At 35.8% G+C, this 19,364-nt stretch overlaps 2 protein-coding genes across 2 annotated transcripts; both read left to right on the top strand.

Moving 5' to 3' along the window:
• The first annotated feature begins 139 nt into the window (after positions 1-139).
• LOC149731177 (soluble guanylate cyclase 88E-like) lies at positions 140-9,964 on the top strand. Its single transcript, XM_089884377.1, has 17 exons — positions 140-327; positions 1,026-1,109; positions 1,396-1,544; positions 2,370-2,561; positions 3,177-3,315; positions 3,892-4,014; positions 4,449-4,536; positions 4,697-4,823; positions 5,230-5,359; positions 5,921-6,067; positions 6,322-6,452; positions 7,025-7,197; positions 7,791-7,993; positions 8,348-8,418; positions 8,604-8,718; positions 9,107-9,215; positions 9,581-9,964. The coding sequence occupies exons 1-17, from the start codon at positions 208-210 to the stop codon at positions 9,817-9,819; spliced, it is 2,340 nt and encodes a 779-aa protein (XP_089740503.1). The 5' UTR covers positions 140-207; the 3' UTR covers positions 9,820-9,964.
• A 5,732-nt stretch (positions 9,965-15,696) lies between these two features.
• On the top strand, positions 15,697-19,286 carry LOC149731176 (beta-1,4-mannosylglycolipid beta-1,3-N-acetylglucosaminyltransferase brn-like). Its single transcript, XM_089884381.1, has 4 exons — positions 15,697-15,861; positions 16,217-16,404; positions 17,478-17,703; positions 18,519-19,286. The coding sequence occupies exons 1-4, from the start codon at positions 15,755-15,757 to the stop codon at positions 19,111-19,113; spliced, it is 1,116 nt and encodes a 371-aa protein (XP_089740507.1). The 5' UTR covers positions 15,697-15,754; the 3' UTR covers positions 19,114-19,286.
• The last annotated feature ends 78 nt before the right edge of the window (positions 19,287-19,364 follow it).

Below are 19,364 nucleotides of genomic sequence, written 5' to 3'. Positions count from 1 at the left end.
AATTGGTTCGCACAAGCGTCTGTGTTTGACGTTTATTGCTGTTGCAAACATGTGTTATATTGTGGCTTGAGTTGAAATGTCTTGTCAATCGCAGGCGTCCAATAAACCGAATATCATTAAAAGCCAATATATAATAAGACCGGACCTGCCGGTTCATTTTTATTGTCGACAAAATATTTTAGCCGCAATATAATCCATTACTGCAATATGTATGGACTTGTGTTAAAAAGCGTGGTTGAGTGCGTCGAATTGGAATGGGGTGTCGCTATTTGGAATCAAATGGCAAAGAAGATAGGAATTGGAGGTGTCGGTTTCTCTATTCATAAAGTAAGTCACGTCACTAGTATAGAGTACCGTGGGGGAAGATGGGACAACTTTAGATATTTAAATATCCTGATCGTGTTTTAAACAATTAACAACGGTCCATGGAAGTCGTGAGGATACATTTTTATAATTCGTTGAATGTTCTTTGTTTACTACCAAATGAAAAGAGGAAACTAAACGAAAAGGTGTCCCATCTTCCCCCACCCTACTATATATAGTTAAAATCACGAAAAAGTTTAAGTATGTTTTAATAATTGTTAAAATTAAGAACTTATAGTAATTTGCGAGTATTTTGCGAGTAAAAATCAAAAAAGAGTAAAAATCAACATTCGTGTTATAACGACTGTCGCCGGCTGCGCGAGAATAAAGTAAATTACACTCTTTCATTCATATACATATATTATAGTTACGTTGGGACGCGGGGCAAGTTGGAACGTTTTTTTATAAAATAAATTGTTTTAATCTATTTCTTTAGTGTATTGTATTTTGGGTTCTGAAAAATTTAGCAATAATAGTTCCTTAGGTGTCCCATTTTGCCCTCTCTCTGCTATATATGTATATGTTTATGGTTCCATTTCATGGGCTACAATTCACATATATTATTCATGTTCATCAATGAAGTTACATAATGCCCAATTAAGATCCTGCATCAATTTGCATGTTTATGAAATTCAGAGACAATAAAAAACGTTCTACAACAGGTTTACGATGAAAACTTGATGGCAATTATTGCAGAGTCTGTCGCGTGTGAAGTGGATTGTCCTGAGAGTGAAATAATGTTTAAGGTAAAAAACTTTATATACTTCGTATTTTTTTGTAAAAAAATGCTTGTTTGATATATCAAAATCAAAAATCAATAATTTGACAAGCCGCTGTTTTTCCTGATTTTTAAATGTCGTCTGCGTCGACTGCTACACGAGGGCAGTGGAGTAGTAACTTTATTCGTCTTTTCGATTACGGTAGCAAAGATTTAAAAATATTTTAAACGAAAAGACAGGATATAGCGACAAAACAACAGTTGTTATTTTCTTTTCATTCACTTATATATTTCACAATCTATGTTTCATTCAGTTTGGGGCTCATTTCATGACATTCGTGACACGTTACGGATACGACCAGATCACTTCTGTGTTGGGGAGAAAATTGTGCGATTTCATTAACGGTTTGGATAACTTGCACGATTACATAAGCAACTTATACAAAGACATTAAGCCACCAAGGTTTGTTAACTTGTACTATTAAATTTAAGCGCGCCTACCTCTAACTTAGAGGTAATTGGTTCAAGGCTTGTCGCTGCTACCACTGTGGGCCTATGTGTTCTCGGGCAAGACATTTAACGGCAATTGCTCCAACCCAGTGGTCACTAATGTGTCAAAATTATCAGCCATATTTACAAAAGATTAACAAAGCTGCATAAATATAAAATAAAATATTTATATATTTTTAATGATAAAGAGAACATTAGTGTTTAAAACAACACACATTTTACATAAAATTACATAAAAAACTACCACAAAGTAAAAAAAAAACAGTTAAAAAATTACTTTGTATATCCATAGGATTTCCTATGAAATAAATAACAAACTTTATTTTTTCTCTATCTGTTCGAGTTCAACTGCCTTTTTCATTTAAAAAATATTTATGGTACTTTAGGTTGCACTTGAGCATCAATAAACTTGTTCAATTTTTCTGTTAGTTTGCCTTTTTAAGTTTGGAATTATTTGAAAGCTGAAGCAGTTTCTCCCATTGTGTTAATATGCATTAGTTTTTACCTGGTTTTGATTTTTGGTGGGTATGCTTCTTTAATTAAGTTCGTCGCTGCTATCATTTTGGACGTATGTGTCCTTGGGCAAGGAACTGATCGGCAAATTATCTGTCATACATAAAAAAAGAACAAGTTCAAAAAAAATAAGCACCAACAAAGTAACATACATAATAACTCATAAACTGCCATGAGATGTATGAAACAGACATTCGTTTTAATAATGACTTTTCGGCCACACGAAAAGGTAAAGTAATCATTGATAGCAATATTTTTATGTCAGTTTTTACGTCGAAAAAGAGGATGACGAAGGGTTGGTTTTTCATTACAATACTTCACGAAAATATGTTGGTTATGTTCACTATGTGCGTGGACTCATTCACTCAGCAGCTGTTATGTATTATGAACTACAAGATGTTAAAGTTGAAACTTTGAAACAAGAAGTTCTTGGTGAAGTAATGCATAGTGTATTGAGGTGAGAAAGAAACACAACTTTAATATTTAATTCAGCCCGCACCTTGGCAAAGTGGTTAGCACGCCTGACTGTAACCAATAGGTAATGGGTTCAAGGCTTGTCGCTTCTACCATTGTGGGGTATGTCCTTGGACAAGACACTTAACGGCAATTGCTCCAACCCAGTGGTCACTAATGGGTTGTCCAAATTATCAGCCCTGAATAAAAATAAAAAAATCACCCCAAAAAATAATCACCTACAAAGTAACACACATGGTAACTCATAGTCTGGCACGAGGTGTATGAAACAGAACACTCGTGTTATACGACTGTCGTTTTCCGGCTACACGAGGATAAAGTAAGTTACATTCATTCGTTCACATTCGGAAAAAGACAATGTTATGTGTGTTTTACTTAGCAATTAAATTATTAAATAAACAATAAATTATAAAAAAAACAATAATCCTTTAACCAGTAACCAAGTCCCGTTTTAAAATGTTCCTTAGGTCCAACTAATAATTTTAAAAGTCAGGTGTTTGTGTTCAGAATTTACATTTAATATGCCCGAAAATTTCACTGGTTACTAGGTAGTAGGTATAGTATAAACCAAACAAACTTATACTTTTGATGAATACAGGGTGACTTATCAAAACTGTACCGTTCGAAAGCAAGATCCTTGGTTGCCAGCTTTATCAAAACTACGTTCTATTACACCAGTGAGCGTGAACAGTGATATTGTTTTCGATACTTTTCCCTTTTCCATCATTTTTGATGAAGTAAGTTTTTTCAATTTTTTTTAGTTTTTTTACTTGATTTATTAAACCAAAAATTACTTAATCAATATCTAACAGTTAACACTAAGACATTCACCCATAAATTCTTAAGTCTGACGCCACACAGTTGCATAGTGCGCCAGCTTTAAACCCAGGGGTAAAGGGTTCAAGGCTCTTGGCTGCTACCGTTTTGGTCGCATGTGTCCTTGGGCAAGATACTTAATGGCGATTGCTCCAACCCAGTGGTTACTAAATGGTTGTCCAAATTTTTTCGGTGTTTTATTTACTATTATTAAATAACGGCTTTTATAGTTCTGGAATCTGGATACCTGGAAACTCATGTGAAACTTAAAAAGTAGAATTTACCATACATATATATATATATATATATATGTTTTGTTTATTTATTGAATATTCTCTTTTACCAGAAGTTTTTTTATCAAACTTTAACCGGAAATATATGTTCTTTCAAAAATATGGTTGATTTATTTAAATAATGTTCTTTTTTACCAGTTTTTTTAGCCTAGTTTTACAAGAACTATATGTTCCGTTTATTTATAACCTCTTCTTGTGTTGCAGACAATGCAGGTAGTAACGTGTGGTGTGGGAGTTGTAAAAACCTTTCCGACTCTCATTGGAAAGAAGATAACCGACTTTTTTGTTCTTACCAAACCAATAGGAGTTGACCTTACTTGGAATTTCGTGAGTTGCTCTAACAAAAAAATAAAAAAAAAACAGCGAACTTGAACAAAAGTATAGAAAAATAGAATTATATATTTTAAATAATTAAAACATTTTTTTTGTAAACTGAACATGTGACGAGAAAGATGAGACATCCTTTTACTATGTTGGCACATGCCAAGAATATGCAAACGCTAGCGGAGCATCTAAGCTTGACCGAGCTGTCAAAACAAGATCTCCCAACCATTACCATTAAAGCCCTTGTCGCCTACCTTCGGGGAAGCGCCGGGCTCCTTAAACTGGTGAGGTTCATGCGGTAGCACCCTGGGTGTCGGGGTAATGAGCCAATCCTGGCCTAAATCTTATGACCCATAGCGTGCTACATTGCGGGACCTTACCCATATAGAATAGAAATTAAACATGCCATTTACATTTGTAACATACATTACTTACAGATGAAAAACAGACCCGTTAATGTATTGGTTGAATTGACGTCGACTGTAGCTTTGTGGGCAGAATACGAAGAATATCTGCGATCGCAAGGCAAGCTATGAATTTTATTTAAAAATATATTTTTGTGTTAAATCGCATTTTAACTTTCACTAAAATCGCTATATCCTGTCCTTTTGTTTAAAATAATTTGAAATCTTTTGTTACCATAACTAAAGACACAAATACAGTTGTTACTAATATTAATTTGCAGAGATATTGGATACGGAGCATCCCCCACTGCCACCCAAACAAAGAGATGACTCGGTTTCATTGAAGCTTAGAGGGACTACGGATTATCTTGGAAGTTGGAACGCCGTCATCTTCATGTGCACGCCAATGTAACAAAGTTATCAATATTTAAAATCATGCATTAGCGGTTAAATTCTAATATATAGTAGGGTGGGGGAGACACCTTTAGCTCATAATATCCAAACTTTTCATTCTATTTTCCAGTCTCATTTGGTAGTAAACAAAGAACATTCAAAGAATTATAAAAGCGTATCCTCACGACTCCCATGGACCGTTGTTAATTGTTTAAAACACGATTATGAATCTTAGGACATTTGGATATTATGTGCTAAAGGTGTCCCATCTTTCCTCACCCTACTATATAACATAAAAAATAACCAAAAACGTGGTACCTCGTAATAGCGAACCATGTGTGTATGAAAACCCACCCCCATGCTACATTTCTGCATTGCCAGTCACAGAAAATTTGACAGTTAAACAAATGTTTTGTATTAGCTTTGACAATATGGATGTTATGATGGACGTTGGTTTATACATCAGCGATCTCAGTTTTCAAGATTCCCTTCAGATGTTGTTGATGACGGGTCCACAGCAATCTGCCGAGCTGAAACTAGCTTTGGACATGGTTTGTAAAAATATGTACATTAGGATGGGGCAAGATGGGACACAAAGCAAAAAAAAACAATATTTACAAAAATAAAGTATATGGCCGTCATTCTATCATTTAATAGGTATTTGTTGTACAAGATTTAAAAATAGTGTCCCGTATTACCCCATGTCCCATCTTACCCCACCCATTATACAGCTAATATAGAAAACCATGTGTATTTTTTGTGTATTATCATTCATCTATTACATTTTTGTTTTAAAGATGGTTTATGTTTCAATAAACGACTTTTTATGTTTTAAAATTAGGCAACACGTATGTATTGCTATTGTTTCGATATAATTATTAAACGCAAATCTGTCAACATGTTGGTGCGTGCATGTAACCCAGAGGTAATGGGCTTAAGGCTCGTCACTGCTACCATTCTTGTCATGTGTGTCTTTGGGAAAGACACTTAGTGGCAATTGCTCCAACCCAGTGGTCACTAATGGGTTGTCCAAATTATTAGCCACGTAAAATAACCATTTACTTTCCTGTAGGATTACAAAAATGTTACCTAACCCTCGTATTTTTCGGCAGGAACAAGCAAAGACGTCGAAACTTGCTGACACTTTGGCAGAACTTGAAAAAGAGAATCAAAAAGCTGAAACCATTGTATTTTCTATGATTCCAAAAGAAATTGCGGTCAGGCTGAAGAAGGGAGAAAGTGCCGTCAGCATTGCAGAGGTAAAATTTTGTCATTTGTCATCATTTAGGAAAAGAAATTTAATTTGTTTTTAACTGTAAGTGTGTTTTAACATCTGTTGTTTTGTTGCTATATCCCGTTTTTGGTTTAAAGTATGTTTAAATCTTCGCTACTGTAATCGAAGAGAAAAATAAAGTTATAATTATTATTTTTTTTCATTTTGTAAAGTTTCACACTATTGTTCTTTAAAAAAAAAATATTAAGATTCCGATTAATATTGAAATTTTTTTTACAGGTGTTTGAAAATGTTACAGTCCTTTTCAGTGACGTGGTTGGTTTTACAAACATTTGCACACGAATAACACCAATGGAGGTTATCGCTATACTTAACAAGATATACACTGTGTTCGACACCCTGTCTGAAAGGTATATAATAAAATGTAATCATAAGACTTTTTGTATATCATTAGGCAGCAATATAAACGAATGTAACTTACTTTATCCTTGCCTGGCTGAAAAACGACAGTCGTTATAACACAGATGTTCATATACCTCGTGCCAGCTTTCGAGTTACCATGTATATTACTTTTTTACTTTTTAAATGGCACTCTTTTTACACTTTTTGCCCATAGTGTGGGTAAAACAACTATTGTTTTTCCATTGATTTCTATCTCTTTGTTTTTTAAATAACATGTTCTTAAATGAATGAATGTAACTTGCTTTATCCTGGCGTTGCCAAAAACGAGTCATTATAACACGAGTGTTCTCTTTCATACACTTCCACCTGACGAGTTTATGTGTGGCTGATAATTTGAACAACCTATTAGTGACCACCGGGTTTGAGCAATTGCCATTAAATGTCTCGCCCAAGGAAAAATACGCCCACAATGGTAGCAGCGACAAGCCTTGTACCATTACCTTTCGGTTAGAGGCAGGCATGCTTACCAGGGCCCCAGACTTTTATTCTTTGTAAAAATAAAAATTATGTTTTTTGTAAGGTATGGCGTCTTTAAAGTGGAGACAATTGGGGACGTGTACATGGCTGTGTCTGGTGCACCAGTGCGTACACCTCTACATGCTCAACGTATATGTGATATGGCACTTGAAATGCAAACAGGAATCAGCCATGTCAAGAATCCGGTTGGTGGGGGATGCATTCCAATCAGAATCGGTAGGAAAATTTTATTTTACTATTTAAGTTGGAAAAATTAGCAATTAATATCCAAACATGCCGCCAATAGTTGCTTTTTAGTCCATTTTATATTCCTGTTAATTTTGTCAGCCTACTACTTCAAAGAGTTAATAGCTGTGTTTTACACACGCCCAAATTGAGCCTAAAACCTGGTATCTTCTAAAGGTGTTTCGGCTGATAACTGCTTTTTTATATTCCTGTTAATTTTGTCAGCCTACTACACTCCCAAAGAGTTAATATCTGTTTTGCATACGCCCAAACTGAGCCTCGAACCTGGTATCGTCTAAAGGTGTTTCCGCTGATAATTGCTTTTTTATATTCCTGTTAATTTTGTCAGCCTACTACTTCCAAAGAGTCGATATCTGTTTTTGCGCACGCCCAAACTGAGCCTCGAACCTGGTATCCTCTAAAGGTGTTTCCGCTGATAGTCCCTTTTTTATATTGCTGTTAATTTTGTCAGCTTATTACACTCCAAAAAGTTGATAACTTATTTTGCGCACGCCCTAATTGAGTCTCGAACCTGGTAACCTTTAAAAGCATTTGACTTCACCACTGAGCCATTTATGTTCCAGGCATCCACTCTGGGGGTGTGGTTGCTGGAGTTGTGGGAAGAAAAATGATCCGATATTGTTTGTTTGGAGACACTGTCAATACAGCATCGCGACTTGAAAGCACTGGGAAAGGGAGAGAAATTCATGTCAGCAAGTCGGTATATGATCTCGTTTACCGAACCGATGATTATATATTTGACTCACGGGGAGTGGTTTACATTAAGGTAAATGTGATGTATGTTATATAGTATTGTGGAGAAAGATAGGTCACCTTTAGCACCCAATATCTAATTATACTGATCGAGTTTTATTAATTAACACTGGTGACTGGTCTACCGAAGTCGTAAGGATGCGGTTTTATAATTCTTTAAATGTTCTTTGTTTACTACCAAATGGGACTAAAAAATAGATTGAAAGTTGTCTCATCTTTCCCCACCCTACTATATTAAACATTATTTAAAAGAATGTTTTATTTAGAAAATTTTATTCTATGTACCTTTATTTCTAACTCCATTTGTTATACAATAGATTTCTTAAACAAATATTTGACATAGTCTCTTTAAACTAAACCATTGTAGGGAAAGGGTCAAATGAGAACGTTCTGGTTAAAGGCAAAGAAAGGGAAGTTCATTTCTATTCCCGGTTCGAGGTAAATTATAAATTCAAAAAAAAGTATGAATGAATGTAATTTACTTTATCCCCGCGTGGCCGGAAAAGGACAGTCGTTATAACACGCGTGTTTATACAACTCGTGCCAGCTTACAAGTTACCATGTATGTTACTTTGACAATAATTGATTTAATGCTTGTTAAATTGGATTTTTTTGTTTTGTAGCTTACTAGACCAACGATCCATCAACTCCAAGGCTCATAGTAAAACTATTGAAGGCACGGGTTTGATTGAGAAGGCAAATTATCAACCTGATATAAAAAAACTTGATGATTCTCTTGTAAGTAATTTAAGACAGAATGAATGAATGAATCTAACTTTATCCTCGCGTGGCTGGAAAATGGCAGTCGTTATAACACCGGTGTTCATACACCTCGTGCCAGCTTACGAGTTACCATGTATGTTACTTTTTGGGTGATTTTTATTTATGTATGGCTGATAATTTGGACAACTCATCAGTAACCACTGGGTTGGAGCAATTGCCTTTAACTGTCTAGCCCAAGGACACATACGCCAACAATGGTAGCAGCGTCGAGCCTTAAACCCATTACCTCTGGGTCACAGGCAGGCGCGCTAACCAGTATGTCACGCCGTTGACTGATCTTTGAGTTGGTGTGTAATGGAATATTTATAGCTTTGTTACTAAAATCTATAATACCATAATTTAGAGCTTCAGCAAAGCTGTTGAGAAAATCGTGTATCGACAAACAAACGACATGAAAAATTATCAGGAGGAAAATTATCCAAAAGCAGAAAAAGCCATGAGACAACTGAAAGGTTAGTAATGACTCGGTTCAACAAAAGTTCCTACAACTTCAACTTAAGAGTGTAACTTACTTTATCCTCGCGAGGCCAAAAAACGACAGTCTTTATAACACGGGTGTTCACTGTTCATACACCTTGTGTCAGCTTATGGGTTACCATGTATGTTACTTTGTAGGTAACTTTTTTGGGGGGGAGTTTTTAATTTTTTTTTATAAATCGCTGATAAGTTAGACAACCCATTAGTGACCACTGGGTTGAACCAATTGCGGTTAAGTGTCTTGCCCAAGGACAAATACGGCCATTTCCTTATCTTGTGAGCTTAGGATTTTTCGATATCAATTTTATGAGGATAAATATTTAATAAGAAATTGTTCTAGTTGAAGAATGCAAAAAGGCACCCACAATTACCAACGCACACAAGAATTCAACTTCTGGTTCACCAGAAGTGGTAGAAGATGCCGCTAAGGAAAAAGATCGAGCAGAAAAAGTGCCGCAGCCAACACCTAATTGTCGGAACCCAACAGAAACAGCAAGTCACGCCACTCCACCAGTTGAGACGGGCAACCCCTGGCAATCTGAAGCATCTTCAGTGCACGATCTACTCTTGCCATTATAATGTTTTTGCTAAGTCAACTTAGTTTAAGAAATGTAATATACACTGAGCCGTAAAATAAGTTCCTGTAAATACTTAAATGTGATTCATCTTATGTATATGTTGGGTGCATTTACGCCATAACAAAATACATTGTCAATAGAACCAATTTGTTTTCTGTTTTACCTGGACTTTAGCACAGGTGGTAATAAATCATTAAAATTTCTACAGCATTCGTTTAAAAAAGTAACACTCGGTGTTAAATAGAATATATACAACATTTTTTCAGCGGCTGAAACAAAGCAAAATAATAAAATGTTAATTTTGAATGCTCGTTGAATTAATCTGCCCATTTTTTAGTTTGCGAATTACTAACGAAAAACGTTACGCACAGTGTGCAAATGGAACAATATGCTTACATTGTCTTGCTGTCTTGTGCCGTGGCAAAGTGGTTAGCGCGCCTGCCCCTAACCGAGAGGTAATGGGTTCAAGCCTCGTCGCTGCTATCAATTGTTGGCGTATGTGTCCTTGGACAAGACGTTTAAACGGCTATTGCTCCAACCCAGTGGTCGCTAATGGGTTGTCCAAATTATCAGCCATGCATACAAAAAAATCCCAAAATATAATCACTTACAAAGTAACATACATGGTACCTCGTAAACTGGCACGAGGTGTATGAACATCCGTGTTATAACGACTGTTGTTTTCCGGCCACGCTAGGATAAAACAAGTTACATTTATTAACTTAATAGAATTGGACAATGTAAGTACTCGAGAAGGAAGATTCATTCAAATTAAAATTCGACCGAAAATTCAGCATGTTATTTTATCACACCGGTAACGTAGGTGGCATTTCTAAATTTCCAGTTCTATATATTGAGAGATACGTGGGCGACTTCTATTTCTGTGGTATACGGTAAGTTAACAGTACTACACGGCTCAGTAGGTAGGTGATAGGTCGTCTGTTTCCCAGCAAGGTAGAATTCTGGAGTTTTAACGAAAATACTTTACTTTAGGTGGCATTTGTAAACTTAGACTTGTGGTGCTTTCCGAATAGTTCTGTACGTATCGTTATGCTTCGATTGTTGAGTGCCGGATTATAGGCAGTTATTCAGTGTAGGGTGGAACTTTTTGCTTCGTTTTGCAATTTTTGTACAGTTTGCTTAACTCGTAGCAACCGCGCTTTTTCATCTAAATAAAGTATGTTTTTAACCGTAAGTGTGTTTTAACGACTGTCGTTTTGTCGCTTTACCCTGTATTTTTCGTTTTATATATTTCTGTGAGGTAAGATGGGACGATTTAGCACATAATATCCAAATATCCTGATCGTATTTTAAACAATTAACAACCATTTATCGGAGTCGTGAATACCTTTTCATATTTCTTTGAATGTTCTTTGTTTGCTACAAAGTGGGACGGGAAAAAAGAATAAACAGGTGTCCCATCTTCCCCCACCCTACTATAGTTTTTAATCTTTCACTACGGCAATCGAAAGGACAAAAAAAATTACTGTTTTAATAAAACCTGTACGCGCAATAAATTTATTCAATCGAAAACGCTTAATAATAACAGCACTCCTTCAATATTTTCATTGCGAATTCTTTTGCTATTACGTCCCGTCTATCCTTTGTAGAGATAGTGACGTAGCTTAGCCCTACAGTATAGCTATTGTTTATCCGCCAGTGCGTATCCAAACAATAAAGTTCATTTAGGCGTTAAGGAACATAAGCTTTCCCGTTTTCTCTTCGAATACGGTAGCAAAGATCAATTAATCAAAACAACCAATATTATGAAATTAGCAACAAAATGACAGTCGTTAAAACACGCTACATTTAAAAACTATAGTATAAAGTTAGGGGGGAGACGGGGCACCTTTAGCACATATTATCCAAAAATTCTGATTCTGTTTTGTTTCTGATTCTGTGTTTTAAACAATTAACAACAGTATATAGGAGTCGTGAGGATACGGTTTTATAACTCCTTGAATGTTCTTTGTTTACTACTAAATGGGACAAGAAAATATAATGAGTATAGTTGTCACATTTTCCCCGCCCTGCTATATGTACTTAAAAAAGTGTCAAATAAAAGCGTGGCTGCTATAAGCCCTTAAGAAAGCGGTAAGTCCGCAGAAGCGCATTGATATAACTCAACACGAAGTTAGTCATCCTGAAAGTTTCGTTATTCGAAACCGTGTATAGCGTTTATTTCTAACAAAGAAAAAAACCTTAGCTTATCGAGACCAAAGTACTGGCCACGATGGACGTTTTACTATAGTACTGTGTTTTAGTGTGTTATGGTATTGTATAGAGTGATGTGGGGAAAGATGAGGCACCTTTAGAAGTACATGATGTTCAAATATTCCGATCAGGTTTTAAACAATTATAAAAACGGTCTATAGGAGTCGTAAGGATACGGTTTTATAATTCTTTGAATGTTCTTTGTTTACTACCAAATAGGACGAGAAAAGGGCACAAAACTATACTTTTTTAAAAAAACAGCTATTTTGGCATTAATTTGGAATTAGTTTGCGCTAACCGTTAATTGTCATTACTCTAAAGAAAACGACCTGAATAGGACGTAGAAACGCTGGTACGCAAGTACATGCTGGAAGTGTTGTTTACGAAAAAGAGTACAAAATACGCGTGGCACCAGATAGGTATATGAATCCTATAAAAATAGAAAAATTAAACTGCTTTTTGCATAAGACCATATAAAGTAGAGTAGGGTAAGACGGTACAGTTTAAAATCCTCAAAAGTTAATTTTGATTTTATTATTAAAACGTGTTTTTGTTTTTAATCTTTGCTAAACTGTAATCGAAGCGTTTTTTTTACTATTACAACAAATTAAAAAAATATGAAAACCGTTTCGGTTATGCAGATTAAAACAGCTGCATCACGATTCTTATAAAACCACAACAGTATAAATATACGCTTGCGGCTGAAAAAAGGTTCGTATAAGTTTAATTACGCGTCACACCGGCGAATTAACGCCTGCGCACATTCCTGTGCGTTCGGTAGACCTAGACAAGTGGTATCGCGTGGTAAAGTTAGCGAGTAAAAAGGCGGTTTAGGTTTAGTACTTACAGGTTGCCAGGCGCATGGTCAAGCTTTTGTAAAGTGTTGGGGTAAAACGGTCTATGTTTTCATTCACTTTTATTGTTCAATTTGGTAGTAAACAAAGAATGTTTACAGAGTTAAGTAACCGTATCCTCGCGCCTTTTAAAGAGCGTTGTGAATTGTGAATTGTTAATTGTTAAAAGCACGATTAGGAAATATGGGATATTATGTGCTAAATGTATCCATCTTACCCCGCAGTACTGTATAATCAGGTTCTGTTAACAGTTGGAGATAAACATTACTTTAAATATATATTTTGCTTAGGCAGACAGGTATAATGCTACGAAATAGGAAACCGAAAAAAAATGAGGTCAAACGAATTGTGATATATTGGATATATTTTCTTAAAGTCAGTCAGGTGTATTTAGCCTTAACAACACCAGCCGTAGCTTCACAGCCTTATATCTGGACATTTTTTTGTGAACGGGAAATAGGTCTATATACTTGCGTGTAACTTCAAGTAAAATATGTCTAATCGTATATTAGGATGGGATATCTTTTTATTTTATTTTCTTGTCCTATTTGCTAGTAAACAAAGAACATTAAAAATTTTTTTTTTAAATATTCTCACGACTTTCGTATAGACCGTTGTTATAATTTTAAAAAACACGATCTGGATATTGGGGTACTATGTGCTAAAGGTGCCCCATCTTTCCCCACCCCATCTATATAGAAAGGCAAAATAGTTCGCAATTAAGGTTTCGTAAGTTCTAAAGCATTAACGTTTTTTATATAGATTTCTTCGAATAAAACAGCGAAGGCCAATTTAATTAAAACAAGAAGAGAATTGAATTTGAAATAAAATTACAGTCGTAAATAAAACACGCTATGAGTGTCACAAAGAAAGTGTCACAAAAGTGTGGCTGTTAAAACAAACAAACGGTCATTTAATTGAGTTGTTAACATTTAAATAAAAGAAATTAAACAAAGGCGTGGCCGTTAAAAACCTCTAACAGACTTCTAGAATTCCTGTTGAATCAGAAACCTTTCTCTTTAGTTAGACTGTTTCGAGTTTGGACCATGGTTCCTTTTTTTTATAGATAGTTCCATGGTTTGAATGAACGTTGGCTGTTTGGCTTGTATTGTCTGGAGCCAATGTGTGACCACAATGTTGAACAAGTGGAGCAATTATTTATTAAACCTAGAATTCTATATGAGATTTTCTTCTCTATTCGTCTGCTCAGAATCCCAGTTTATTGTTTCGCATTCAACCGTATAGGGCCAGTGCTGGCTTATAGTTAAATATTACACCGAAGTAACGGAGACGACGTTGCTTAGTCATAGCCGTTAACTTATTCGCTGTTATGTCATGCGTATAGGATTTTTGTAAGTAAAGCTGTAAAGTAGGGTGGGGGAAGATGGGACACCTTTTTATTCTATTTTCTCATCGCATTTGGTAGTTAATAAAAACATTTAAAGAATTACAAAATTGTACGCTCCCAACTCCCATAGACCGTTGTTAATCGTTTAAAACACGATTAGAATATTTGAATATTATGTGCTAAAGGTGTCCCATATTCCCCCATCCCACTATATATTGGTATGGGAGTGCTATTTATCACGTTTCGCAGCAACGCTTTTATTTTAAACTTTTCTTCTAACACTTTCTATCAGTGGCGTATTTAACGACTGTTGTTTTGCGGCTAATTCCTTTCTCTTCGTTGTTTTAATTACTTTGATCTTCGCTTTCGTATTTGAAGATATACATATATAGTAGGGTGGGGGGAAATGGGACACCTTTAACACATAATTTCCAAATACCCTGATCGTGTTTTAAAAAATTAACAACGGTCTGTGGAAGTCGTAAGGATACGGTTTCATAATTCTTTGGATTTTCTTTGTTTACTGCCAAATGGAAAGAGAAAACAAAATGAAAAGGTGTCCCATCTTCCCTTATCCTACTATAGGTTATTACGGTATAACTGAAACTGTAGCGTAATTTCGATGATATGTTAATTTTATTTTTTTTTAACTACTAAAATGTGTATAAGACTACTTTTCGTTGCATATTTCGTAATTGACGCTGACTGTTTTTTTTGTTTCACCAAATTTATCACAGCAATTAAATTTTTATTTTTAAAACAAGAACTGCCATAAAAGTAAAAAACTCTGTATTCGGTTTAAATATTTTGATTTCTTTGAAGAAAATACCCCATGATGAGTTGTGTGTCACGATATGGGATAAGTGGGATAAGAAGAGACACCTTTTCATTTTATTTTCCCGTCCCATATTTGATATTAAACAAAGAACATTCAAAGAATTATAAAGAATTATAAAACCGAATTCTAAGAATTATAAAACCGACTCCCCACGACTCCCATAGACCATTGTTAATTGTCAAAAACACGATCGATATTTGGAAATATGTGATAAAGGTGTCTTATCTTCCCCTCAGTACTATATATATATTATAATAAATATATATGTAGTAGGGTGGGGAAAGATGGGTCACCTTTTCATTCTATTTTCCCGTCTCATATTTGATAATAAACAAAAAACATTCAAAGAATTATAAAACCGACTCCCATAGACCGTTGTTATTTTTTGAAAACACGGTCGATATTTGGAAATATGTGATCTTATCTTCCCCAGAGTACTATACAGTGGGAAAGGTGGAACACCTTTAGCACATAATATCAAAATATCCTGATCGTGTTTTAAACAATTAACAACGGCCTACGGGAGTCGTAAGGATACACTTTTATAATTCTTTATATGTTCTTCGTTTACTATCAAATGCGACGAGAAAATAGAATCAAAAGGTGTCCCATCTTTCCCACCCTACTATATATTTTATATCTGCGCAGGTATTTCGACCAGTATAGGATAGTTTGACATAACATGGCAATAAGACAACATAAGGTACGGGGAATTCTGCTTCTATGGACATTTATACTGGGCGGGGTTTGGTCCATTCATTTCTGCAACATAACAATTAGTACAGTAAGGTAAGTTGTATTACAGTAATAGGAACCTGTATAGGATTGTTTAAAAAGAGGATTACACTCTGACCACAAATTTCTGCGTGGGGTTTTCCTACAATGGTAAGCGAGCTGGGCAACGCACATATATAGACAACTCTGGTTTAAATTCCAGGTTCCATGGCGTGCTTCGCTGTATAGAAAATAGAATGAAAAGGTGTCCCATCCCCCCCACCCTGCTATATATATATCTACAGTAAATTTTCTTGTATATGATACTTGGGTTATGTATATCATATTAACTTATATATTGTAAGTCCTTATGTACACTATATACATATTGTGTTGATATACTATATCGTGCCCATATTTAACCTCACAGAATACGTTTAATGTCCATCTCCGCTACCACCGCCCCCACAACAACAACAAAAGCTAACCATACAAACAATACTCAATCACAAACCACTCAAGTTATCCCAAAGGACAAACGAGACTTTAGGTTTATATTGGAGCCATGGAAAGTTAAACTAAGAGTTTGTGATGAGGATCCGTGCGTCAAAGCAAAAGGTAATTCGTTACTACCGTTGTGGGCCTATGTGTTCTTGGACAAGACACTTAACGGCAATTGCTTCAACCCAGTGGTAACTAATTGTCCAAATTATCAGCCACACATAAAGAAAATGAAAAATCTTTCCAAAAATTAATCACCCACAAAGTAACATACTTGGTAACTCGTAAGTTGGTACGAGGTGTATGAACATTCGTGTTATAACGACAGTCGTTTTCCGGCCACGCGAGGATAAAGTTAGTTACATACATTCATACATTCATTCTTAGTTTAGTTGAAGCTTTTATTTACATCCAGACGTAAGACTGTGTATCTGTTATGTAGAGAGCTTACTGTAACACCTGGTAAACTAGACGTAGCGTAATTAAGGTGTGTCGTGTTGAGGATATGTGAATAAATGTAACTTGTTTATTATCGCATGGCGGAGTATAACGACAGTTGCTATAACACGGCTGTTCTGATTCATTCACCTCGTGCCCGCTTACAATTTTTTTTTTATGAATATGGAGCGCTTCACGATTGTGCTACCACGTGCTGTAATTTGTTTATCCTCGCATGGCGGAGTAACGGCAGTTGTTATAGAACGACTGTTTTGTTTCATATACCTCGTGCTGCTTACAAGTTACTACGTCTGTATCCTTATTTAATCTTGCATGGCGGACAACTGCAGTTGTTATAACACGGGTGTTTTGTCTTCATACACCTCGTGCCCCATTACAAGTTACCACGTATGTAACTTATTTATCCTCGCGTGGCGAAGCAACATCAGTATAGTCGTTATTTGTTCTGTTCCATAGACCTCGTGCCCGCTTAAGATTTAAATTGTTTAAACATTAATGCTGTGTTTAACTGTGAATATACTTATGGTATGTCGGGGAAGGTTGAGACACCTTTTAGCACAAAATATCCAAATATCCTGATCGTGTTTTAAACAATTAACAGCGGTATATGGGAGTTGTGAGGATACAGTTTTATGTTTGTTTGAATTTTCTTTGGTTACTACCTAATTGGACGAGAAAATAGAATGAATAGGTGTCTCTGCCATTAATTTTAAAACAAATTTTATTTTCAGAAATCCAATGGCGAATGGTTATTTTCGTAAAATCTGCTTTTGTAAATTTCTTTCGCCGAGAATTACTCCGCCGCACGTGGGCGTCGTTGAGCTACGTAGACCGTGGTAGGTTCGACACAGTATTCGTAATAGCGGGCGTGCCCAACCGTAAGAGATACAACTTATTAAAGGAAGAACATTCAAGATACGGTGACATCTTGTATTTTGATGAATCTGACGATTACAAGTGAGAATTAAGTATGTATAGGAGGGTGGGGAAGATGGGACTCTTTTTCATTCTACTTTCTCGTCCTATTTGGTAGTAAACAAAGAAAAATAAAAAAAAATTATAAACCCGCATTCTCGGGACTTCTATAGAACGTTGTTATGGTTTAAAACACGATCAGGATTTTTTTAGATAATATGTGTTAAAGGTGACCCACCTTCGCCCAACCTACTATACGTTTGTCACTCTAATGTACAGTAATCCAGTTAACGTGTCCAGGCAATATTATTTTACGGCGGGCCACTTGTTCTGGTAATTACATTGAGCTGTTTAGTAAGATGGATATCGTTATCGCATAATATTCCATATGTCCTAATCGTCTTTTAACAGCTAACAATGCCCTTTTAGAGTCGCGAGAATATAGTTTTAAAACTATGTAAATATTCTTTTTTTTACTACCAAACGGAACAGCAAAAAAGAGAATGAAAACATCTTATCCATATCCTGCTAGATTATCACTTTTCAGTTATTTGTTAACATGTTATTAACCCATCTTATCATTTCTGAAGTGTCATTCCCGATATTTTAATACTTTTATTTTAATTCCTACATTGCTACCATTGTGGGCGGCAAGGCGCTTAACGGCAATTGCTCCAACCCAGCGGTCACTAATGGGTTGTTGTCCAAAAAATCACCCACAAAGTAACTCACTTGGTAACTCGCCAATAAAAGTGGGCACCGGGTGTATGAAACAGAACACCCGTGGTATAACGACTGTCGTTTTCCGGCCACACGAGGATAAAGTAAGTTACACTCATTCATTCTTATTTTTTCAGTTATGTATCCTTGAAAACACTAGCGGGGATGAGATGGGCAGCGTCTAACTTGCAAGCGAACGAGTTTTACGCTTCTGCTGACGACGACTTCATGATTAAAATGGATTTATTTGCTGAGAACATTAACCACCATATTAATCAAGTGAACGAACTAGGATGGCCAGAGTTTCCCATAATATGCGGTTTTAAACTTGGGGTAGCGGAAACACCAAACAGGAAGGGCAAATGGACGGTGACTAAGGATAATTATAGATGGGATTTCTATCCGCCTTATTGCCATGGAGGGTTGTACGCAACGTCGGTGCATTTGGTTCAGCAGTTATATAATGAGTCTTTATCTGACCCCTTGTTCAGTTTGGACGACGTTTGGATAACTGGGATAATACGACGCAGATTAGGGATGCCAGATGAAATGCTGATTAAACCGAAGCCTTATTTCGGCCAGCATTTAAACAACTATGCAAAAGTTGAAAAAAGCTCAAACATTCGTGACTTTATGCGAAAGGAATGGGTTGAATTATATCAGCAACTTAGTGATAACGATATTTGTCGCTATCAGGCTAATATTAACATTACTAATGTAAACCTTACGTAAAGTTAACAACATACCGATGATGGTTGAATTAGAAAATTACTAACAGTGATACATAGGCTTAATAACTGTGGGAGCAAAGGCGTAGCCAGCCTAAAGTTTTGGTGGGGGCCAAATGTTTTACGGTTGTATTTTGAGTTTGAAAAACATTCTAATTACAACACAAAACACGGGAAGGCGTACTATGAATGGCATTTATTTTTCATAATTACGCCGCATGAAAACGCAACTATCTACAACTACATTGAAAACTC

Source organism: Ciona robusta, chromosome 9, assembly GCF_009617815.1.
Source record: "Ciona robusta chromosome 9, ASM961781v2".
NCBI lineage: Eukaryota > Metazoa > Chordata > Ascidiacea > Phlebobranchia > Cionidae > Ciona > Ciona robusta.
Note: the sequence above shows the minus strand (reverse complement) of the source record. Positions and strands in the feature narration are given on the sequence as shown.